This window comes from Rhinolophus ferrumequinum, chromosome 10 (assembly GCF_004115265.2).
Source record: "Rhinolophus ferrumequinum isolate MPI-CBG mRhiFer1 chromosome 10, mRhiFer1_v1.p, whole genome shotgun sequence".
NCBI lineage: Eukaryota > Metazoa > Chordata > Mammalia > Chiroptera > Rhinolophidae > Rhinolophus > Rhinolophus ferrumequinum.
Genome location: NC_046293.1, coordinates 61,396,608 through 61,414,709, shown reverse-complemented (window position 1 = coordinate 61,414,709; position 18,102 = coordinate 61,396,608). Strand labels below are relative to the sequence as shown.

The following is an 18,102-nucleotide window of genomic DNA, read 5'->3' as shown; positions in this document are numbered from 1 at the left end:
GTTCTCTTTTGGCATTTTTATAACATGCAGTCATCCTAACAGGTCTGAGGTGTTTTTTCATGATGGTTCCCTGATGCAATTCCCTGATTATTGAAATACTGAGAAGATGATGTTCTTTACATTGAGGATGAGCTGACCAATCCGTTATCAGTGGCACAGGGCCAGGGCAGGGCACAGTTTGCCAAGAATAAGGAAGGATCTGTAGAAAGGAAGGAAAGAAAGAAAAGAATGGAAGGAAATGAGGGAGAGAGGGAAGGAAGGAGGGGAAAGAAGAAAAAGAAAGAGGGTGTTCATTAAATATTGGTTAAAAAAACAACAAGAATTAGTTTGCATCTGGATCCCATATGGTCAGTTCTTGTTTGATTTTAATAATCTTAAACAACCAGATTTTAACGAAAACCTGGTGAAGAAGTGCAGGGGGTAACGGGAAGGATTGCGATCCTGGCTTTAGGGAAACTCCTGATAGTTATCTCTATGAACCCTCTCTCTCACCAGCAGAAAAACAAGATTCTGCCCGGATAATTATGGTTTACTGTGGTTCTTAATAGCATTCTCTCTTCATTCAAAAATATTTGTTGGGATCCCAAGAACTGTGACACAAACCTAGATAAAAAGATGAAAAATCACCTTTTGATTTTGTTTTTAGGGAGCTGAGGGACTCATGCAGGTGCCCAAGGAGATGTAGAAAATCTACAGTGGGGTGGGGAGAGAAGGGGAACAGGATGCTGGCACTCACCTGGCCCCAGCCAAGCTGCCCTGCTTTTATGTTTCACATTTTGGTCTTTACCTAAACGTTTCTCGTGAATTAGTTTTAAAAATCAAGAACGAACGGATAAAAATAGAATATTCAGTTCAGCATTACACTGTTGACTCTCATAGTCTCGTTTTATATATACACACAGGGTGTATATATAACATATACACATTTTAAGAAAAGAAAGCTGTATTAAAATTGTAATGATATATGCTGATAACAAAAGATGAATCAAGTCACGTTTGACTTCTGCAATCACGAGAGATGCTCAAAGTGGTTACCATCAGCGTCCAGACACTTCTGGTTATGGGGAACACTGTTCGGGAGACTTTCGTGGCGAGCGTGTGAACTGCTCCAGCACCACAGTAGAAGCAGCAGGACTTGTTGCTGCGCGAGGCCTCCTGGGTCTTCCCTTGTGCACGTCACACACAGCACCATGCGTCTCAGACTTGTCACGAATGCGTGCACTTGTTTGGGTGTTGGAGGCTCTGTTACATACTCATGCCTCCATTGTCATTGTACTTCCACAATGTCCTCGAATTTCAAATGCCACTTCCAAATGGTCTTGTGTTCCTCGAGCGACAACCATGCTTCTGCCATTTTCTTTGTCTGTCCTCCCTGTCGCTTGGTGACGCTAGCATTCATTTGATTAATGCCGTCTTTTGAGCGAATGTCATACTACACATTGCTACTGTAATTCAATCCAACTTCAAAAAGTAATACATAGGGCCGGCCCGGTGGCTCAGGCGGTTGGAGCTCCGTGCTCCTAACTCCAAAGGCTGCTGGTTCGATTCCCACTTGGACCAGTGGGCTCTCAACCACAAGGTTGCTGGTTCAATTCCTCGAGTCCCACAAGGGATGGTGGGTTGCGCCCCCTGCAACTAGCAACAGCAACTGGCCCTGGAGCTGAGCTGCACCCTCCACAACTAAGATTGAAAGGACAACAACTTGACTTGGAAAAAAAGTCCTGGAAGTACACACTGTTCCCCAATAAAGTCCTGTTCCCCTTCAAAAAAAACCAATGATTTAAGAAAAAAAAAAGCAATACATAAATAACATCTCTTAAAATGTGTATATATTTTTTTGGCACCCCAGGATATATATATATATATGAAATGTACATGTATATAAAGGAGACCTTTAGGGTGTCGATCCCTATAATTGGGAGTTGGTGAAAACAGCAGAGAAAAAGAGCATGGACTTTGGACTCAGCTAAGCTCATATTTGAATCCTGGCTCTTATCTTTCCTGGCTGTGTGGCCTTCTGTGTGAACCTTTGTGAGCCTCAGTTTCCTTATGTCTGCTATTAGCATCCCAGGGTTGCTGTATGTCATGAAATAAGGTGGACAGGGCTGGGGACACAGCAGGAAAGCAGTCAGCTGTTAAGATCTCGTCTGTGGCACAGGAGTAGAAGAAAAGCATGAGGTCCAAGGTGGCTCCTGGATAGGCCCTTCCAGATGTTGGTCTGCCATCTCCCCAGTGTAGCGAGACCACCCTGTACCAGCCCATTCCTTCTCTCTTCCGGTATTGAATAGCTACAAAGTGTGAGAAGATTGTTCGGTGTTTGCACACTCTCACGGAAGAGCACTTTTCCACGCTGACCCTCTACGGCATGGCAACTGTTTGTAGAAGCCTTTGTAATTAGCAGACTTATTAAACCCCTGGGTGCTCACCAGGTCTCTTCTCACACTAATTAGGATACCTAAGTGGCGTTGGTTGCCTTAAATGCATATTTATCCTTGTCCACAAGCATAATTATTCTTGGCTTTTTTCCCCCTCCCAACACGTATAAGAATACAAAAACACACATTAAAGAAGCCAATTACAGGTAGAAATTTTATGAAACTTGAATTCCCAGACACTTTGAAAATTATGTTAAAGGCAGTGAAGAGTTTTAAAAAAAAATTATGTTGTGCTCATGGGCATGGCCATTCACAGAATTACAGCTCTCCCCACCTGTTTTGTACTTTCCTGTCTGACGGGACCATGTGGCACTTTTACGCCAGGACTTTTGAGAACAAAACTGCTTCTGTCACAAGGAGTCATACACAACACACATGAGAGGATAGAAAACATTCCCCCTTTCCAGCAGGGATGTGCTCTGTTTCCCGTTCTCCTCCACGCCGCTTGCTCCCTGGGTTAGGTATTGCTGTGCACCCACGACCCCTGTGGTTCTCCTCCTCGACATTCTGTGATACGTGGACCTGCAGCAAGAGAGGCTCAACCCTGTCTGCCCTCTGGGCCACAAGTGCTGCGTTCTACTTAATCCCGGCAGTAATCAAAGGCATTGTCTCCATCCCACTTAGTACCTATTCCTGTGATGTGCCTACTGTTAGAAGTGTCTATGACGACTGGGGTCTTAAAGACTTACATGTTAGTGAAAGGTTCATAGCTTGCAAGTAGAGGACACTGATTCTGCCTCTCTTCATGCCAAAGGACATTCATTGGAAGGATTTTGGAATCTCTTAGGGACTCAAAAGGGGAACAGAAGAGCCAAATAGTAGGAGACCGGAAACCAGGAGCCTGTTCTAGAACCTGCATAGCCTGTGGGGAACCTTCTTCTAGGGTTCAGCCAGCTTCGAAGACTCCTAGCTCTGCCTCCCAAGTCCAAACGTCACAAGTCTAGGGGGAGACACTGATCAGCCCAACTTGGATCACAAGTCGACCCCTAGACCAGTCAGCTGTGGCGGGGTCAGCGGTGGATCCAGGTTTTGTGGGGACCACAACAATACCATTTGCAGAGCCCTCTTTAAGAAAAAGACTTAAAAGCACTAAATCCAATGACGCAACACTTTGAAGAAATCTGGGCAGAAGAAACCACAAATAGAACTGTGCCTATGGCCACTCCCAAAAGGGGAAGTGAGACAGAAGAAAAACTGAAGTGGGAAGAGTCTGTGGTCTTAAATGATTGTGACTGAAATGTCTTTCCTTTGCATAGTTTAGAAAAACATTTGAGCAGTTGATGTGAACACACGGTTGGTGCCTCTCCTCAGACTTTGGAAGGAACTCATGCAAGTGAGGGGCACTGAAGCTTAGTCATTTTTTCACGGAAGGAGCAGTCTCTTTTTTTAAAGACGGGGGCATTGGTGGTAACTGGAGGAAGAGGACCATTTCTCAGAGAAGGAAGATGCTGGGAATACAAAATGACCACTACACCTTGACCCTTCCAACAGTCATCTCCTGCTGCTGCAGGTTCCTGAACACTTTTTATCATCAGGCCTTTTGCCTCAAATCCCCAGGTGGTATCCAATTCTGAGGCGCTCTGCTGCACTTCAGGGGGGCTGTGTTGACCTCTTATGCCTCACCAGAGCAAGCCTCAATGGCCCACACCCTCCGTCTTTCTACAGCTGCCATCTGGCATCGTCTTTGGTCGTCTAATGTGAGGGGGTTTTTCTCCCAAGCATGGAGGTACCTGGAGCTTCTCTCGGACACATGGGAGTGACAGAGAGGAGTTTCACAGAACAGTTCAAAAGGAAATGGGTCAAACTCAATGAAAGTACTCTGAAGAGTTCGCATTTCATTTTACGTAAGTTTAACCTCAAAAGAAAAATAACCTGAAAAAAGAAGGGACAGAGGAGGAAAGGGAAGCAAACAAGCCAAGAAGCGAAGTGGCTAGAAGAGCCAGGGAAATCCCCAAAAGGAATTCTGTGTGGGAGCAAGGGCTTTCCCTCTTTCCCTTCCTTGCTCTACGGATGGCTTGAGCATCCCTGACTCGTAACTGTTCTTCTGCAAGGATGGGAGGTGGTTAGACAGGAAACGCCGAGCTTCCATTGGAGGTCAGGATGTGTAGCTAACGCTGACCTCTCGCAGCAGCTAATGGAAATGTAAATTTAGGTGCTATTCAGAATACTTATTAAATACTATTACTATTTGTCCCTCCAAATGAACAAACAAAATACACTCACATAATAGGGAGGACGTGACAGTTTTCTTGATGTAAGTTATGATTGGTTCTTTGGGTTTTACTTGAAATTCAGTTAGCATTTGTTGCACACCTCCTCTGCGATGCGTCATGTGAGTCATTTTGATACACGTTACTTCATTTTCCTTCACAAAATTATCATCCTCGTTTTTGCAAATGAAAACCCTGAGGCCAGAGCAATAAAGTAACTTGTACAGTGTATACCTTTGAAGAGTCTGAACTTGATCACGTCTTTTAATGTCAAAGCCAAAGCTCTTTTTCTTTCATCATGCTGCCCAGCTTATAATTTTGTACTTGTATGTTTTTGTAAAAATGTATGAACATACGTCAAGTCAGTACACGTGGCTACATCTTCATAAACTCAATCAAATTATATAATTAACGATCAACTTTTTTCCCCTTTTCTTTAAGTGAAGGAAGAACATAATGGCCCTGTATTTTGGAGAAGTAAAGAGACTAGAAGTCTGAATAAATCCTCTCTCAGGTGAGATTTTGTTTGGAGCATGTTTTTAACTTGCTGACCAAAACTTGTTTTATATTTCTATTTCTTGTTTTTTTTAAGTGCTTTTTTCTCTACTAATGGCTTTGGACCGAGTTCTGCTTATCTCATATACGTAGTAATGAAGAAGGTAATTTAAGAGAACTTGCTTTAAATTCAAATCCAGTTAACTAGTAAAGTATAATTTTTCTAATTTCAACAGAATATATGTCACAAAATAAATAACTAAAATTAAATTCATAAACATTTATTGAGCTCTGGTTCTGTGTAACGAATACAAGGTAAGTATAGCATAGTTCCTATCTTTGCAAAGCTGATTCTAACCAGGATCTATGTCATTTGCGTGAATCAAAATAATGCAAAGTACACATGCTACGTAAATGAGTTTGAGCAAACTGTCAGAGAGATTTAAAGAGGGGAAGGATTATATTCAGATGTGGGGAAAAGTCAAGATGCCCAGTGACAGTTGGTAAAGGAATATTGCGCATGGAGATGGGAATATTACAGTCAGAGGGAAGAGTAGAAGCTAAGATTGAGGCAGGAAAAAATGGAATATGTATTAGGAAAGGTACACAGTCTTGTGTGATTTAAAAATAGAGCATGATTATTAGATATAAGCAAGTAAAATTTCGCTCATAGTGTGGAAGTTTTTAAAAATCCAGATGAAGATTTTCCATACCATTTCATAGATAGGAGAAGACTGTTGAAAGTTTGGAGCAGGAGAATAATATGATAAAAACCACTATTACAGAAAATAATCTGACCGTTGTACTTAGCGGGGACGGAAGCAGGGAGAGACCAAAGATTGGTGGGAAGCAATGAGATTCTGAATTTGGGCTAGTGGTAGTGAGAATGAAGAAGAAGGAAGGGATGGGGGAGAGATTTCAGAGGTAGAACCTACAGGACTGTCAATGGATTGAACGTGAGAGAGATGCAGAGAGAGAAACCACTGTGGTTTCACGCGGAGGTGACCGCAAGGCGATACATTTCACAGAAGTCAGCCTGTCAGGACGGAGCCAGCCCGATACTGGTTTAGGCAGGTGAAGCTTGAAGTCCTATTGGGCTTCGCCTGGCGGTGAAGTTCATTGGGCAGTTGAAATTTTACTCTGTACGATGGGAAAGAAGTCTGGGTATAGATTTAAAAAGGAGTTTCCTCAGCTGCACAACTCAAAGTACAATTGTTATACACTTGAAGTATCTAGACATTAGAAGGAGGAGGGGAACATAGGATTCTAAGAGCTGTGAGTCAAGAGATACATCGGCATGGGGAATATAACGTGGGTTGGGGCCCTGAAAGACAGGTCACCGCATGGGGGAAATAGCCAACGTAGGAAAACACTGCAAAATGCTGCAAAGGGAAGGTGAACTCCTGAGTGAGGAGTATCCACAAGCCTGTGTACCGTGCTGTGCAGGAACTGAGGATGCCCAGAAGGGGCCTTTGCCCCCTGCACTTCCTCTTACCCTCCCCTCTTCTCACTGTTTGGTCAAGAGTATCTAAAAGGTCTCTTCTAAAGCTAAATGCCAGTATTACAAAACTGCCTTTCACACCAAAAACAGGTGTTGTTGTTGTTTAGGAAGATTCTTTTTTCTACTGGGAACACACCATCAGTTTGCTTTGCCCAATTTTAACTTTACAACCATTTTAGAAAAGAAGATGGATGGAAAGTTGGCTACAGTATCTGTACTTTTCTTAAAGGTTTTTAGAGTTTAAGGAGTTAGCTTTAAAAATGGTCTCTGTGTTCCTGTCAGGGTCCTCAAGGCTTTCGAGGTTCCAATTATACGTATTTGAAGCCACAACATCAGAAAAACTTGCTGGCTAAGACAGGGTATGACTGGTAGGAGTTCTGTTTCCTATTGCAAACCACAGCTCAGGGCTGCACACCGAGACCCCTTTAAACTGCTGGTGTTGGGGGAGGGACCGGCAGCCTGTAGAACTGAATTCCTTCCACTAGGGTTTCTCAATGGAGTGCTATTAGCATTTTGTGTGGGACCCTTCCTTGCTGTGCAGAATGGTCCCATAGTGTGGGACTTGAGCTTCTCTGGCTCTGGCCCACTGAATACTCCCAGTAACACACCCTGGCAACTGAGAAACAGCACCATGCATTTCCAGTGAAACCACCCCTGCTGTTTCTAGTTGTGGACGCACTTGACAAGCTCGTTTGCATTTCCCATCCTCTGTTCTTTCCCCTTCTCTGTGCACTCCTCTCTCCCACCTTCCCTAGCAAGCATCCTTGCTTTCCCTATAGAATTCTGCACTTGGGTTTTTATTGACACCACAGTGTGATAACTTAATAGTACAAATTTAAAAGGATTTCCCCCTTCACTAGGATTTCCATTTTAACAGGCATCAAAGCCAGAAGCAAGGAAAGCTCTCTTAGAATTTTGTTTTAATAGTTTTTGAGGTATCATTGACAGACTAAACTGCAATATTTAAAGTGCACAATTTGATGCATTTTTTTCATATGTTTACATTCATGAAACCATCCCCACCATCAGTTATCTATCACTACCTCCCTGTACCACGGCTTGGAAACTTTTCCAAGGCCGTAAGCTGGGGCAATCATTAGTTCCCACTTTGTTTCCCACCTCTCAGAGCTTACTGTCTTCTGCTGTCTGATGTCCAGTGCCTTAAAAGCTGGGTTTATTTTTTTCATATATTTTTCCAGTGTTTGGTTGTTTTGGGTGGGCGGTAGAGGGAGTCCCCATTACTCCATCTTGGCCTGAAGCAGAAGAAAACTAGTAGAATTTTAAGCTTGTATCAGTATATCTGGTTTGGTATAAGATCCTTCCTGGAGCCAGTGATGGTTCCAGAATTTCTGTAACAGAGATTCCATGACAGAGAGCAACAAAACGGGGAATTAGGGACTTCATTTACTTAGAACGTACGCTTATTTGGAGTGGCGTGAAACTCTTTGTTTTGGTAGATGCGAAGGCACTGCTTTTACGTGGTGTATATATGTATGTATTTTTGGTGGGGGTGGGGGTAGGAGCCTGTGACTGGAGATCCTGGGGCATCAGGGGCACCAAAGCCTCTTCCCTTGGCCTCTGCCTTTGGAAGCCTGCTGTTTTAGGCAAATTCAACTCACCAACTCCAGTTCCAGACTAGGATAACAAAGATAATCCTGAAGCTCAGAAGGACCCGAGTTATCAAAGGTTCACATACGCCTACTATTTGGCCTTTTACAAGAAGATGAAACCACACTTTTAGAAAACTTTCTTAACAAAGTATCCAAAACAAGATTAGAGAGTCAATTCAACAGGAGAACTCACTTCCCCCAGCACTCCTGCCGTTTGAGGACAGACTGACTGTGGGGCTTGAACGTGCTGCAATAAGCCAGAATCTGGGACACCGTTGCTTCCTAATGTGTTACTGCTTTGAGAGTAGTTTATGCTCTTAACACGCGCTGGCTGGGCCATGTGAGGAGACAGCCCAAAGCATCTGGAGTGTGGGAATAAAGCCAACGTGGCCTAATGGCAAAAATCCATGGTTTTTTCAAACCTGGCCTTGTCTCAGAATCTCTCAGGGGCTCACGGAGAGTTCAGACTCCTGAGCAATACCTCAGACTACTGAATCCTAAACTTTAGGGATGGGACTCAGCAATCGGGTTTTTGTTGCTCCCTAGATGATTCGGTTGGCTAGTTACCACGGTTGAGGAATTCCTGGGCTAGGTAGTCAGTTTACTCCTGGATTGTTAAGATTCCTGAGCTCTGCGCCCATAATATGTCTGTAATCCATCAACTTTCCTGTCTCCACTGCCAACACCCCAGTATAAGCCGCCATCATCTCCCACCTGGGCTGGCAATACCTTTAACTACCCTCCTCACCTCTGTTCTTGGTACCTGCTATCATCTGAATGTTGGTGCTCCCCACAAATTCATATGCTGAAATTCTAACCCCCGAAGGTGATGGTATTAGGAGGTGGGGCCTTCGGGGGGTACTTTAATCATGAAGGTGGAGCCCTCATGAATGGGATTAGTGCCCTTATGAAAGAGGCTCCAGAGAGATCACTCGCCCCCACCACCACGCGAGGACACAGTGAGAAGGTGCTGACTCCGAACCAGGAAGAGGTTCCTCACCAGAAGGCAACCATGATCTTGGACTTCTCAGCCTCCAGAACTGTGAGGGATACACTTTCTGTTGTTTATATGTGACCCCATCTATGGCATTGTTACAGCAGCTCACACAGGTTAAGACAGTATCTCTCTGTCCCCTCCTGAAACCCGTTATCCACCCTAAAGCCAAAGTGATCTTTTCCAAATGTCCCTTTCTTGCTTAAAATCTTTCAGCGGTATCACAGTGCACAGAAAATAAAACTGTTTACACGTCTAGACAACCATGCAAGGTGTGGCCTTCGCTTACCTCTCCAGCTTCATCTCAGGTCACTGCCCCCCTGGCTCACGGTACTGACTGGAGCACCTCGAGCTTCTCCCAGCTCAGAGCCTTCTTTCCCCTCTTAACGCTGCTTCTTATACGCGGCTCACTCTCATCCTTCAGGTCTTAGCTTGCTTGCCCAGTCTACCGTATACCACCCTCCCACAGACACACACAAGGTTTCCTTAGCAGAGTACTCTATTTCATAGCACTTTCATAAATTATAAGTACATGTTTATTGTCTGTCTTCCCACTAGAATGGAAGCTACATGGAGGCAGGGACCTTGGTATTCTTGCACACTGGATATATTTCTAGTGCTTGGCCCAGTGCTGGTACATAGTAGGTGCTTATATTTCTTGAATGAGTACTCACGTTCTTTATAACCTAGCCTGACTTGCATTATTATGGGCTTTGGGGAGCATGATTTAATCTAAATTTATGTAATAACAAACCATGATTTGAAGGGGTTGATGTACTTCCACTGCTGCCCTGAGTGCCAATAAGTGATTAGCTTCGGGAAGGAGGGGTCTCGGCCTTGCAGCAGGGCACCAAGTGACAGTCCTAACATGGCCTTTATAACTGGTAGCACTGAGAGAGGGGCAGTGCTGGTGACAGCCGTCTACATGTTCTCAGACTCAACAGTCTCCATTACCCATGTTGGCATGTAATGCCCCAGATTTTCTAGACCACTCTGGTAGTCTCATTATTTCCTTCCAAGTTAGAAAAACAAAAGAGATTTCTAATTAATTTTTGCAGTAATTGTTTTAGGTTATTGTGGGAGTTAGAACTGTTAAAAGTGGCATAAATCCAACTTAGGTTAAAAGAGGCAACTCATGTAATTCAACATTCATTCAACAGATGGATATAAATATAAACACAAATACAGATACAAATGTAGATCTATCTATCTATCTATCTATCTATCTATCTATCTATCTATCTAATCTGGCATATTCTAATTGCTGGGCTCTGTGTTCGATTTTTGATGAGCAATGGTGAGCAAAATCTGTAAGTCAGAAACTGTACCACAGGAGTATAGGGAGAGTAAGAATGAAGTTGGGATTTAGGCATAGCTAGAACTTTGTCTCTTCTGATGTTTGTGGATCAGCTTCATTTTCTCTCACTGAATACAGTGTCCTCCGCGGGGTTGTGAAGTCACCCACTGTCTTAAATTCACTTTTTACAGCTCCCACCACCAGACAAAGGGTAACTCACACACTTTCTTGCATCAAATTTAAATATCCTGGGATGTTCTCTGATGCCTACCTGGAATTAATGATTCACTGCTGAAAAAGTATCCAACATAGCCAAGTGAAAAAGTATCCACCATAGCCAAGAGGTCAGGGTCTTTAAAAACATGGCAGCTTCTGTGTTCTCCATGTGTGGAGGGGAGGAGTAATTTCCAAATAAAAGGGGTGAGGAGGGAACTAGGTTTACCACCCCATAGTTTTCTAGCACTGTCATCTCTATAATTAAACATTTAACTCAGAAAAGTGTAAACAAAAAGGCATGCTGGGTAGAAAACACTAATTAGAGGACTACAGAATGTTATCATGTATAGAGCTTTGAAACACCTCCAGGTGTAAAGTTTTAGGCCTAATTATGAGAAGCTGCAGGTCATAAGAAGAATGCAGTTATCTTGGGACATCAGACTTACATAAGTATGACTACTTTTCAGGGTAATAATAAACAACAGGCCTTTTAACACCTAAGGGATAGAAAACAGACTAGTGATCTCTGATAATGAGATTCAGTACTCAGGTTTGTCTACTATAAGACCCACTCTTATTTTCGGGGAAACACGGTATCTGTAGTGTAGCTCTTTATTAGTGGATAGCTCCCTGTACTCACATGCATTTTACAGGAGAAAACCCAAGTAGATAACTCACCAAAATGTTCTTTTAGGAAAAGTGCATTGTGACCTACTTAAGATTTCTCTAAAGCTAGGGGAGAAAAGACTGCCTATTGCTTGTGAGTGTAAAGACACAGAGGGAGATTGAGATAAATAGAACATTTTTACAGTACTGGCACCGAGGAAGATTTATACAAATGTAATTTGGTTCACCTTGACTAATCCAAGAGGAAAAGAGATAATGATAATGCTTAGCTCTACTAGGCTCAGACCCACTAGGGGGGATTTTTGATCTGAGTTTACATTTATCTATAGCCTCTACTGATAACTTAACTAGTGAAAATTTAAAAGCAGATTTTTCTAACCACAGTGCATGGCAAGTAGAGGGATGAGCTTCTGGAGAAACTGAACGGTTTAATAAACAGAATCAGAGCTGACCAGCTTGGCATCCCTATGAAATAAGAATGTGCTGTACTTAATTGGACATCATCGTCAAAATACAAGGGGAAAAAAAAAACCCAAGAAGGTGAACCTTATATTTTCCTCTAAGAAAGTAGAAAAAGGGACTTATGTTATTCCTCTCTGCATAGTAGATAAATATGCAGGGTCTATAGCACCCTGGCTGAGTTCAAATCCTGACCCTACCTTGGGCTGTTTAATCTTCCCAGGCTTCGCTCTTAATGGGAGGGGTAGGCTCATACCAGTCCCACAGGGATGATACATAGGGCTAAAGCAGGTACAGCTGAAGTGCTTAATCTGTGTGTGGCACTTAGTGAGTCCTTATTAAAACTTAGCACTTTTGTTACTTCTGGTTATCAGTAAGTCAGTCACTGAGCAACAATCTATCCATCATCCTCATAATTCGTGATCAAACCTTGGGACAGAATAACTTTTCTCTTTCCTACTCTAACTACCTTGTTTCCCCGAAAATAAGACGTAGCTGGACCATCAGCTCTAATGCGTCTTTTAGAGCAAAAATTAATGTAAGACCCAGTCTGATATTATATTATATTATATTATATTATATTATATTATATTATATTATATTATATTATATTATATTATATAAGATCCAGTCTTATATTATATTAAAATAAGACCGAGTCTTATATTAATTTTTGCTCTAAAAGACGCATTAGAGCTGATGGTCCAGCTACGTCTTATTTTCGGGGAAACATGGTACTAACACTACAGTATTTAAAAATTTTTAATGCTGTTGTGCAATAATTTGGCATGAGGTAGCACTCTATTAATTTTCTAAGAATTTCTTATGCAGTAAGTTGTTGTAGTTCTGTGAGAGGACAGAGTCCTCTGTTATGTAAATATACTACCGTGTTTCCCTGAAAATAAGACTTTCCCCGAAAATAAGCCCCAGTTAAGATCTCAGCCAGATAAATGCATTTAGTACATTATGACGATGTTCCAGAAGAAGATGACATGACTATAATTGAATAAATGTAGATTGTTGTACATGAAAAAATAAGACATCCACTGAAAATAAGCCCTAATAGAGCAAAAATTAATATAAGGCCCGATCTTATTTTCGGGAAAACATGGTATATGTGTAAGTATACTAATCCAGAATGGTTAGAAACTCAAGAAAAAGGATTCAGGACCTATAGCAGCTGCTTGTATAATAAGCTGTTCTTGATAGTTCTCAAAATTGACTCTGAAAACATTAAATACATATATTCTCTTGTACACAACTTGCTCATAGTTTATCATTATTAATAAATATTCATTGCTCAGTTATACATTTATAAAAATTCAAAAAATACTTATTGAGCATTGGGCTAGAATTCATTCTTTTCCTCCTCACTCTCTTGCATCCTTTTATTCCTACCTTCCTTTTCCTTTTTCCTCTTTCCTTCCTCTTTTTGTGGACCTGTGTGAAAATTCCCTTGGGATATATACTCAGGAGCAGAATTGCTTTGTACATTTCATGTATTAATCGCTTGTTAATTTTAGACATAAAAAATACCTCCTCCAACTTTGTCAGCTACCTATTAACTTTGTCTGTGTAGTGTCTTTTACTGAATAGAATTTTAATTTTGATGTAATAAAATCAAGGTTTTGATTCTGGTCAAGATGGAGTAAGCACACTTTAGCTCACCTTTCCCTCTGATATAAGTAAAAATCCTGAACAGAACGCATAGAGCAGTTGATTGCCTGATTTAAAAAAAAAAAAAAAAAATCAACATTCTCCATAGAATTAAACAAGGCTTAAAGTCAACAACAGCTATAAATTTTCCTCTAAAATACGCTTTAGCTGAGTCACATGTATTTTTACATGTATTGTCATTCCATTTTAAGTATCTCTTAAATGTTTTTATTATTTTCAGCAGTTTGATTATGACATGCCTGGTGTGGAATTCTTTGAGTTCATCTTGTTTGGGATTCACTGAGTTTCTACAATCTGTAAGCTTACATCTTTTGCCAAATTTGGAGTTTTCAGTCACTATTCTTTCAAATACTATTAATGCAATATACTCTCTCCTCTCCTTCTAGGACTCAGAAGACATGAATATTAGACCTTTCCATATTGTCACACAGGCTCCTAATATCCTTTTCATTTTTTTCCTTCAACCTTTATTCTCTATGTCGTTCAGATTGGATAATTTCTATTTATCTATCTTCGAATTCAATGACTGTTTCCTTTGTCATCTCAATTCTGCTTTATGAGCCCATTTAGTGAATTTAAAAAATTTGTTACTGTAATGTATTTTTCCTCTTAAAATTTCCCTTTGATCCCTTTCTGTATCTTCTGTTTCTGGTGAGACTTTACATCTTTCCATTTGTTTCAAAGGGGCTCACTCTTATTTATTGGGGCATGGTTAAATGGCTACCTTGAAGTCTTTGTCTGATAACCTCAACATCTTTGTCATCTCAGTACTGATATCTGTTCATTGCTTTTTCTTCATAAGATATTGAGAACGTCCTGGCTTTTCAAATATCAAGTAATTTTGGACTGCCTCTGGGACATTTGGAATATTACGTTATGTGACTCTGGGTCACATGACCATGAAGAGTCTGGTACGGTCTCTGCCAGCCTCTCAGTTATGCTTATATATCTGAGAATTATTTTCTAACTTTGAATTCTTCCATATAGTATTGTTTATATTTCACTAATTCTACTTAGTAGCATCTTCATGGGGAATTTTTTATTCAGTAGAGCTCAAATTCTAGATTTTGAGACCTAGGTCTATATGACTTCTTATGGAAGAATCATTGTTCTCTATTGTTCTGCTTGTTTCTTCTATTTTAGCATATTAATCAGATTGTCTATTTCAACCCGATAGCTTTTTAGCTCTCCATGAAAACTAAACTCTCCAGTTTCACATTTCATATTCATAAGAACTTTTCTTATTCTTTTTAAGAATTTCTTAAATCAAATAATCATTTTTTTCTAATTTACCATTCTTTCATAGAGTCAGTATGTTAGCATATATGTAGTTTTTATTCTTAGCTGAACTTCAGCCTAACAGGTTTTTCTGAAGCTGTTCAATTCTGCCTTTTACTTTTAGGACTGTGACTTTTAAAAAAATTTTTCATTAGTTTCAGGTGTAACAATGTAATAGTTAGACATTCACACCCCTCACAAAGTGATAACACCCCACCCCCAATCTACTACCCCTCTGACATGTATACAGCTGTTACAATTCCACTGACTCTATTCCCTATGCTGTACTCCACATCCTGTGTGGACTGTGACTTTTAATCTGACATTTTCAGCATCAAGGTGTTTATTTGTCTTTGATGCAGAGGGAAAAGGAGAAATATGATTTGTGCATACTTTGGTTTTGGAATTCTCTTTCCCACTTCTCTCATCCCTTTCTCCTTTGTGGCTGGTTTCTCCTTAGAGATACAAAATCAGCTCATTACAAATACTCTTAACTTATAGCAACTCAGTCCTATAAATATGAAGTTGGCACATATGCAAATCCAAGGTTCTAGAACTCTTGCTTAGTAGTGAACTACTGCTCTTTAATCAGACTAGTAATGGAAGGTATTATTGAATTTCAAATGAAGAATACTGTTTAGTTACATGAGTTGGCTTGCTCAACTGGTGAAGCTATAATGACCAGAGCACTTTAACTTATACTGCCAAAAAGGTAATCCTTTTTAGAAACCCTTTTTAACTCTCAAAAATAATAGGTTTTTCATACAACTGAGTAAATAACAGTAGATTTAAGTGCGACTTTCTGTAACTATCTGAAACTATTTTGCTGAACTTTCACAGGAAACATGTTGTGCCTAAAATGAACATTGTAGCAATTTCATAACATCATCTAACATAATCTACCCACTGGTTATTTAACTCTCTTCAATTTCCATAGAGGAAATGTTAGAAAATATCACCCGCAAGAATAAAGAAAAGCTGTCACTTTAAAGACGATTGGAGTATGTATCATCCATGTTGGGGCTAGCCATATTCATTTACCTGAAAATCCTACTGTGCGCATCTTATATTCTTAGATATTTTGATAACACTGCTATATCATAGTAGAATCCTATGAAGAAATAGGGTAATATAAGATAATTATGACTATCTAAGGGGATGTATGTAACTTGGATGAAGGAACTGGGGTGACCATTTGTGTGTGTGTGTGTGTGTGTGTGTGTGGGTGGGTGTGTGTGTGTGCATGCACACGCACACACACACGCAAAGTCAGTGGGGGAAGGTTGGAACTCAGCACAGTTCATAGCAATGTACAGATAATGAATGAATTTTATACCTGTTTAAAATTAATTTAGGAACTAATAAAAACAAACTGGCTTTCCACTTTAATGGCAGTTCCAATCTTGTAAGGGAGACAAAGATACTTTCATATAAAATGCTAAACCAGCAATTTAAGGTAATACAGGATATTAAATTTTAGCACCTCTTGAGTGTTGGTAGTGTTAGAAACACACTGTATGTATTTTCTAATTTAATCCTCACAGACACTCTATGAGATTGGTAGCATTACTGTTCCTATTTTAAAATTAGGAAATTGAGGCTTGGATCAACCAAAATCACATAACCCCTTGAGTGGCACAGCCAGAATTGGAACTTAGATCTCATCGTACTCTATAACTTCAAAACTCTGTAACTTGGTTCCTTGTGTAGCAGAGTAGAAATGGGTCATGGTGAGCTGCAAAGAACAGAAAGGTAAAGGATGGGACACAGGATTGATCCGGAAAACAGTGCTGATGCTATTGAAAAAAATCAGAAGAATATTAGCAAGAGATGAATCAAGACAGCATTTAAAAAATCTCTCTTCATATCTCCACATGAATTGTTTTTGCTTTATAAGATCCATTAGAAATACACAATGAAAGAACAATCAGGTTTCAAAACTAGAATGAAAAGTCCTTTCAGTGGAAATATTGGGCTTCGTGAAGGACAGGCACAATGCTTTAGATATAAAAAGTGCTTCTTTAAATGACATTAGGTAGAATTTTATTTCTGAAAGCAGAAAAATATACTAAAGAATTGTGTCGTTATCCAGGTCAGTGGATAAACAAGTGAGAATCCATCACTCTTAACAAGCATCCCTTCTATGTGAATACATTTACTTTCAGAGTCGTAAACAGCTGCAGTTGGGCCATTGGTTTCTCTTTGGTCCTTAACTATTGAATTCGGAATACCATGTTTAATACTAAATTTTACCTGACAGGTACCACCGAGAGAGCAGCACACCATCCAAGGACTCAACTCTCTGTCCTCCTTCAGACCTCAAGGCCCGCTCCCTTCTTGGCCAAAGTGCCTTCCGACCCTTACCTACCCCCTCTAGGAAGAGCTGTCAGTCCACATCAGCCTCTGGCAAGGTTGTCAGTGTGCCATCTTGCACGACAAACACAAAAGAACCCGAGGGACTTCCAGATTACAAAGGCTCTCTAAGTGAAATCCCTTTCAAGTGCAGTGGGAACGGAAATGAGTTTTACTTAGGAAATTCCTCGCTGGCCTCCCTTTTACAGCGCCAAGCAAACCGAGAGAAAAAGGAGTCAGAACTTCATTTGTACATTATTTCCACAACGTCATCAATATTTCTGCACTTAAAAAGTTCATGGAACAATTACATCATAGTAAGTGTCCTCATAAGTTAACCTTGACTTGAGTATTATTTTTTAGGGTAGTGTTCCCCTGCTCTACCTCCCCATTTTGGAAATTTTGCCTTGGAATTTAATAATCTTGTAAAGGACAAAACACACTAGACAATAAGGAACTGATTTTATTCAGGCTATTACAATAGGGAAAATCCTCACTGATGAGGAGTATCGTAAAGAAAAGGAGATAGACCTGGGTATTATAGAGGCAGGTAAATGACGGAGTCATCAGTGAGTCTCACGAAAATCAGAAGAATGGAGACAGGTCTTATCTTGGGATACTTGTGAGCAAGGTGGTCTTTTGTAGTCAGCTCGGGTGATTCCTTAACCACTGCTGCTTTCAGAGAGCACAGAGCTCAGATAAAGTCCAACACTGTCAGTATGTTTCTCTGTGTCTTAGTGCACAATTGAAAATAGGTTGGTAAGAGTCATTGTCATAGGATCAGATAATTTTAACGAAATCACCTGGTCTGAGTCCCTTACTTTATAAATAAAGTAATTTATTCAAAGAGAAATATGATCCTTTTCAGTTATCTTCAGTGATATGTACTTGTGTTATCTTTTTTTTAAGATTTTTTTTTTTTTTTTACTGGGGAAGGGGAACAGGACTTTA

General features: G+C 40.5%; 1 protein-coding gene and 1 long non-coding RNA gene across 5 annotated transcripts in view; one reads left to right on the top strand and one right to left on the bottom strand.

The window, feature by feature from the left end:
- Positions 1-18,102, bottom strand: part of LOC117029076 (uncharacterized) — a 98,106-nt gene that overhangs the window by 28,630 nt on the left and 51,374 nt on the right. The gene's annotated exons all lie outside the window — the stretch shown is intronic.
- Positions 1-18,102, top strand: part of C10H12orf56 (chromosome 10 C12orf56 homolog) — a 69,804-nt gene that overhangs the window by 21,882 nt on the left and 29,820 nt on the right. The window contains 2 exon segments of the mRNA XM_033118059.1: positions 5,087-5,159; positions 17,060-17,468. Of these exon segments, the coding sequence (XP_032973950.1) occupies positions 5,087-5,159; positions 17,060-17,468 (482 nt within the window).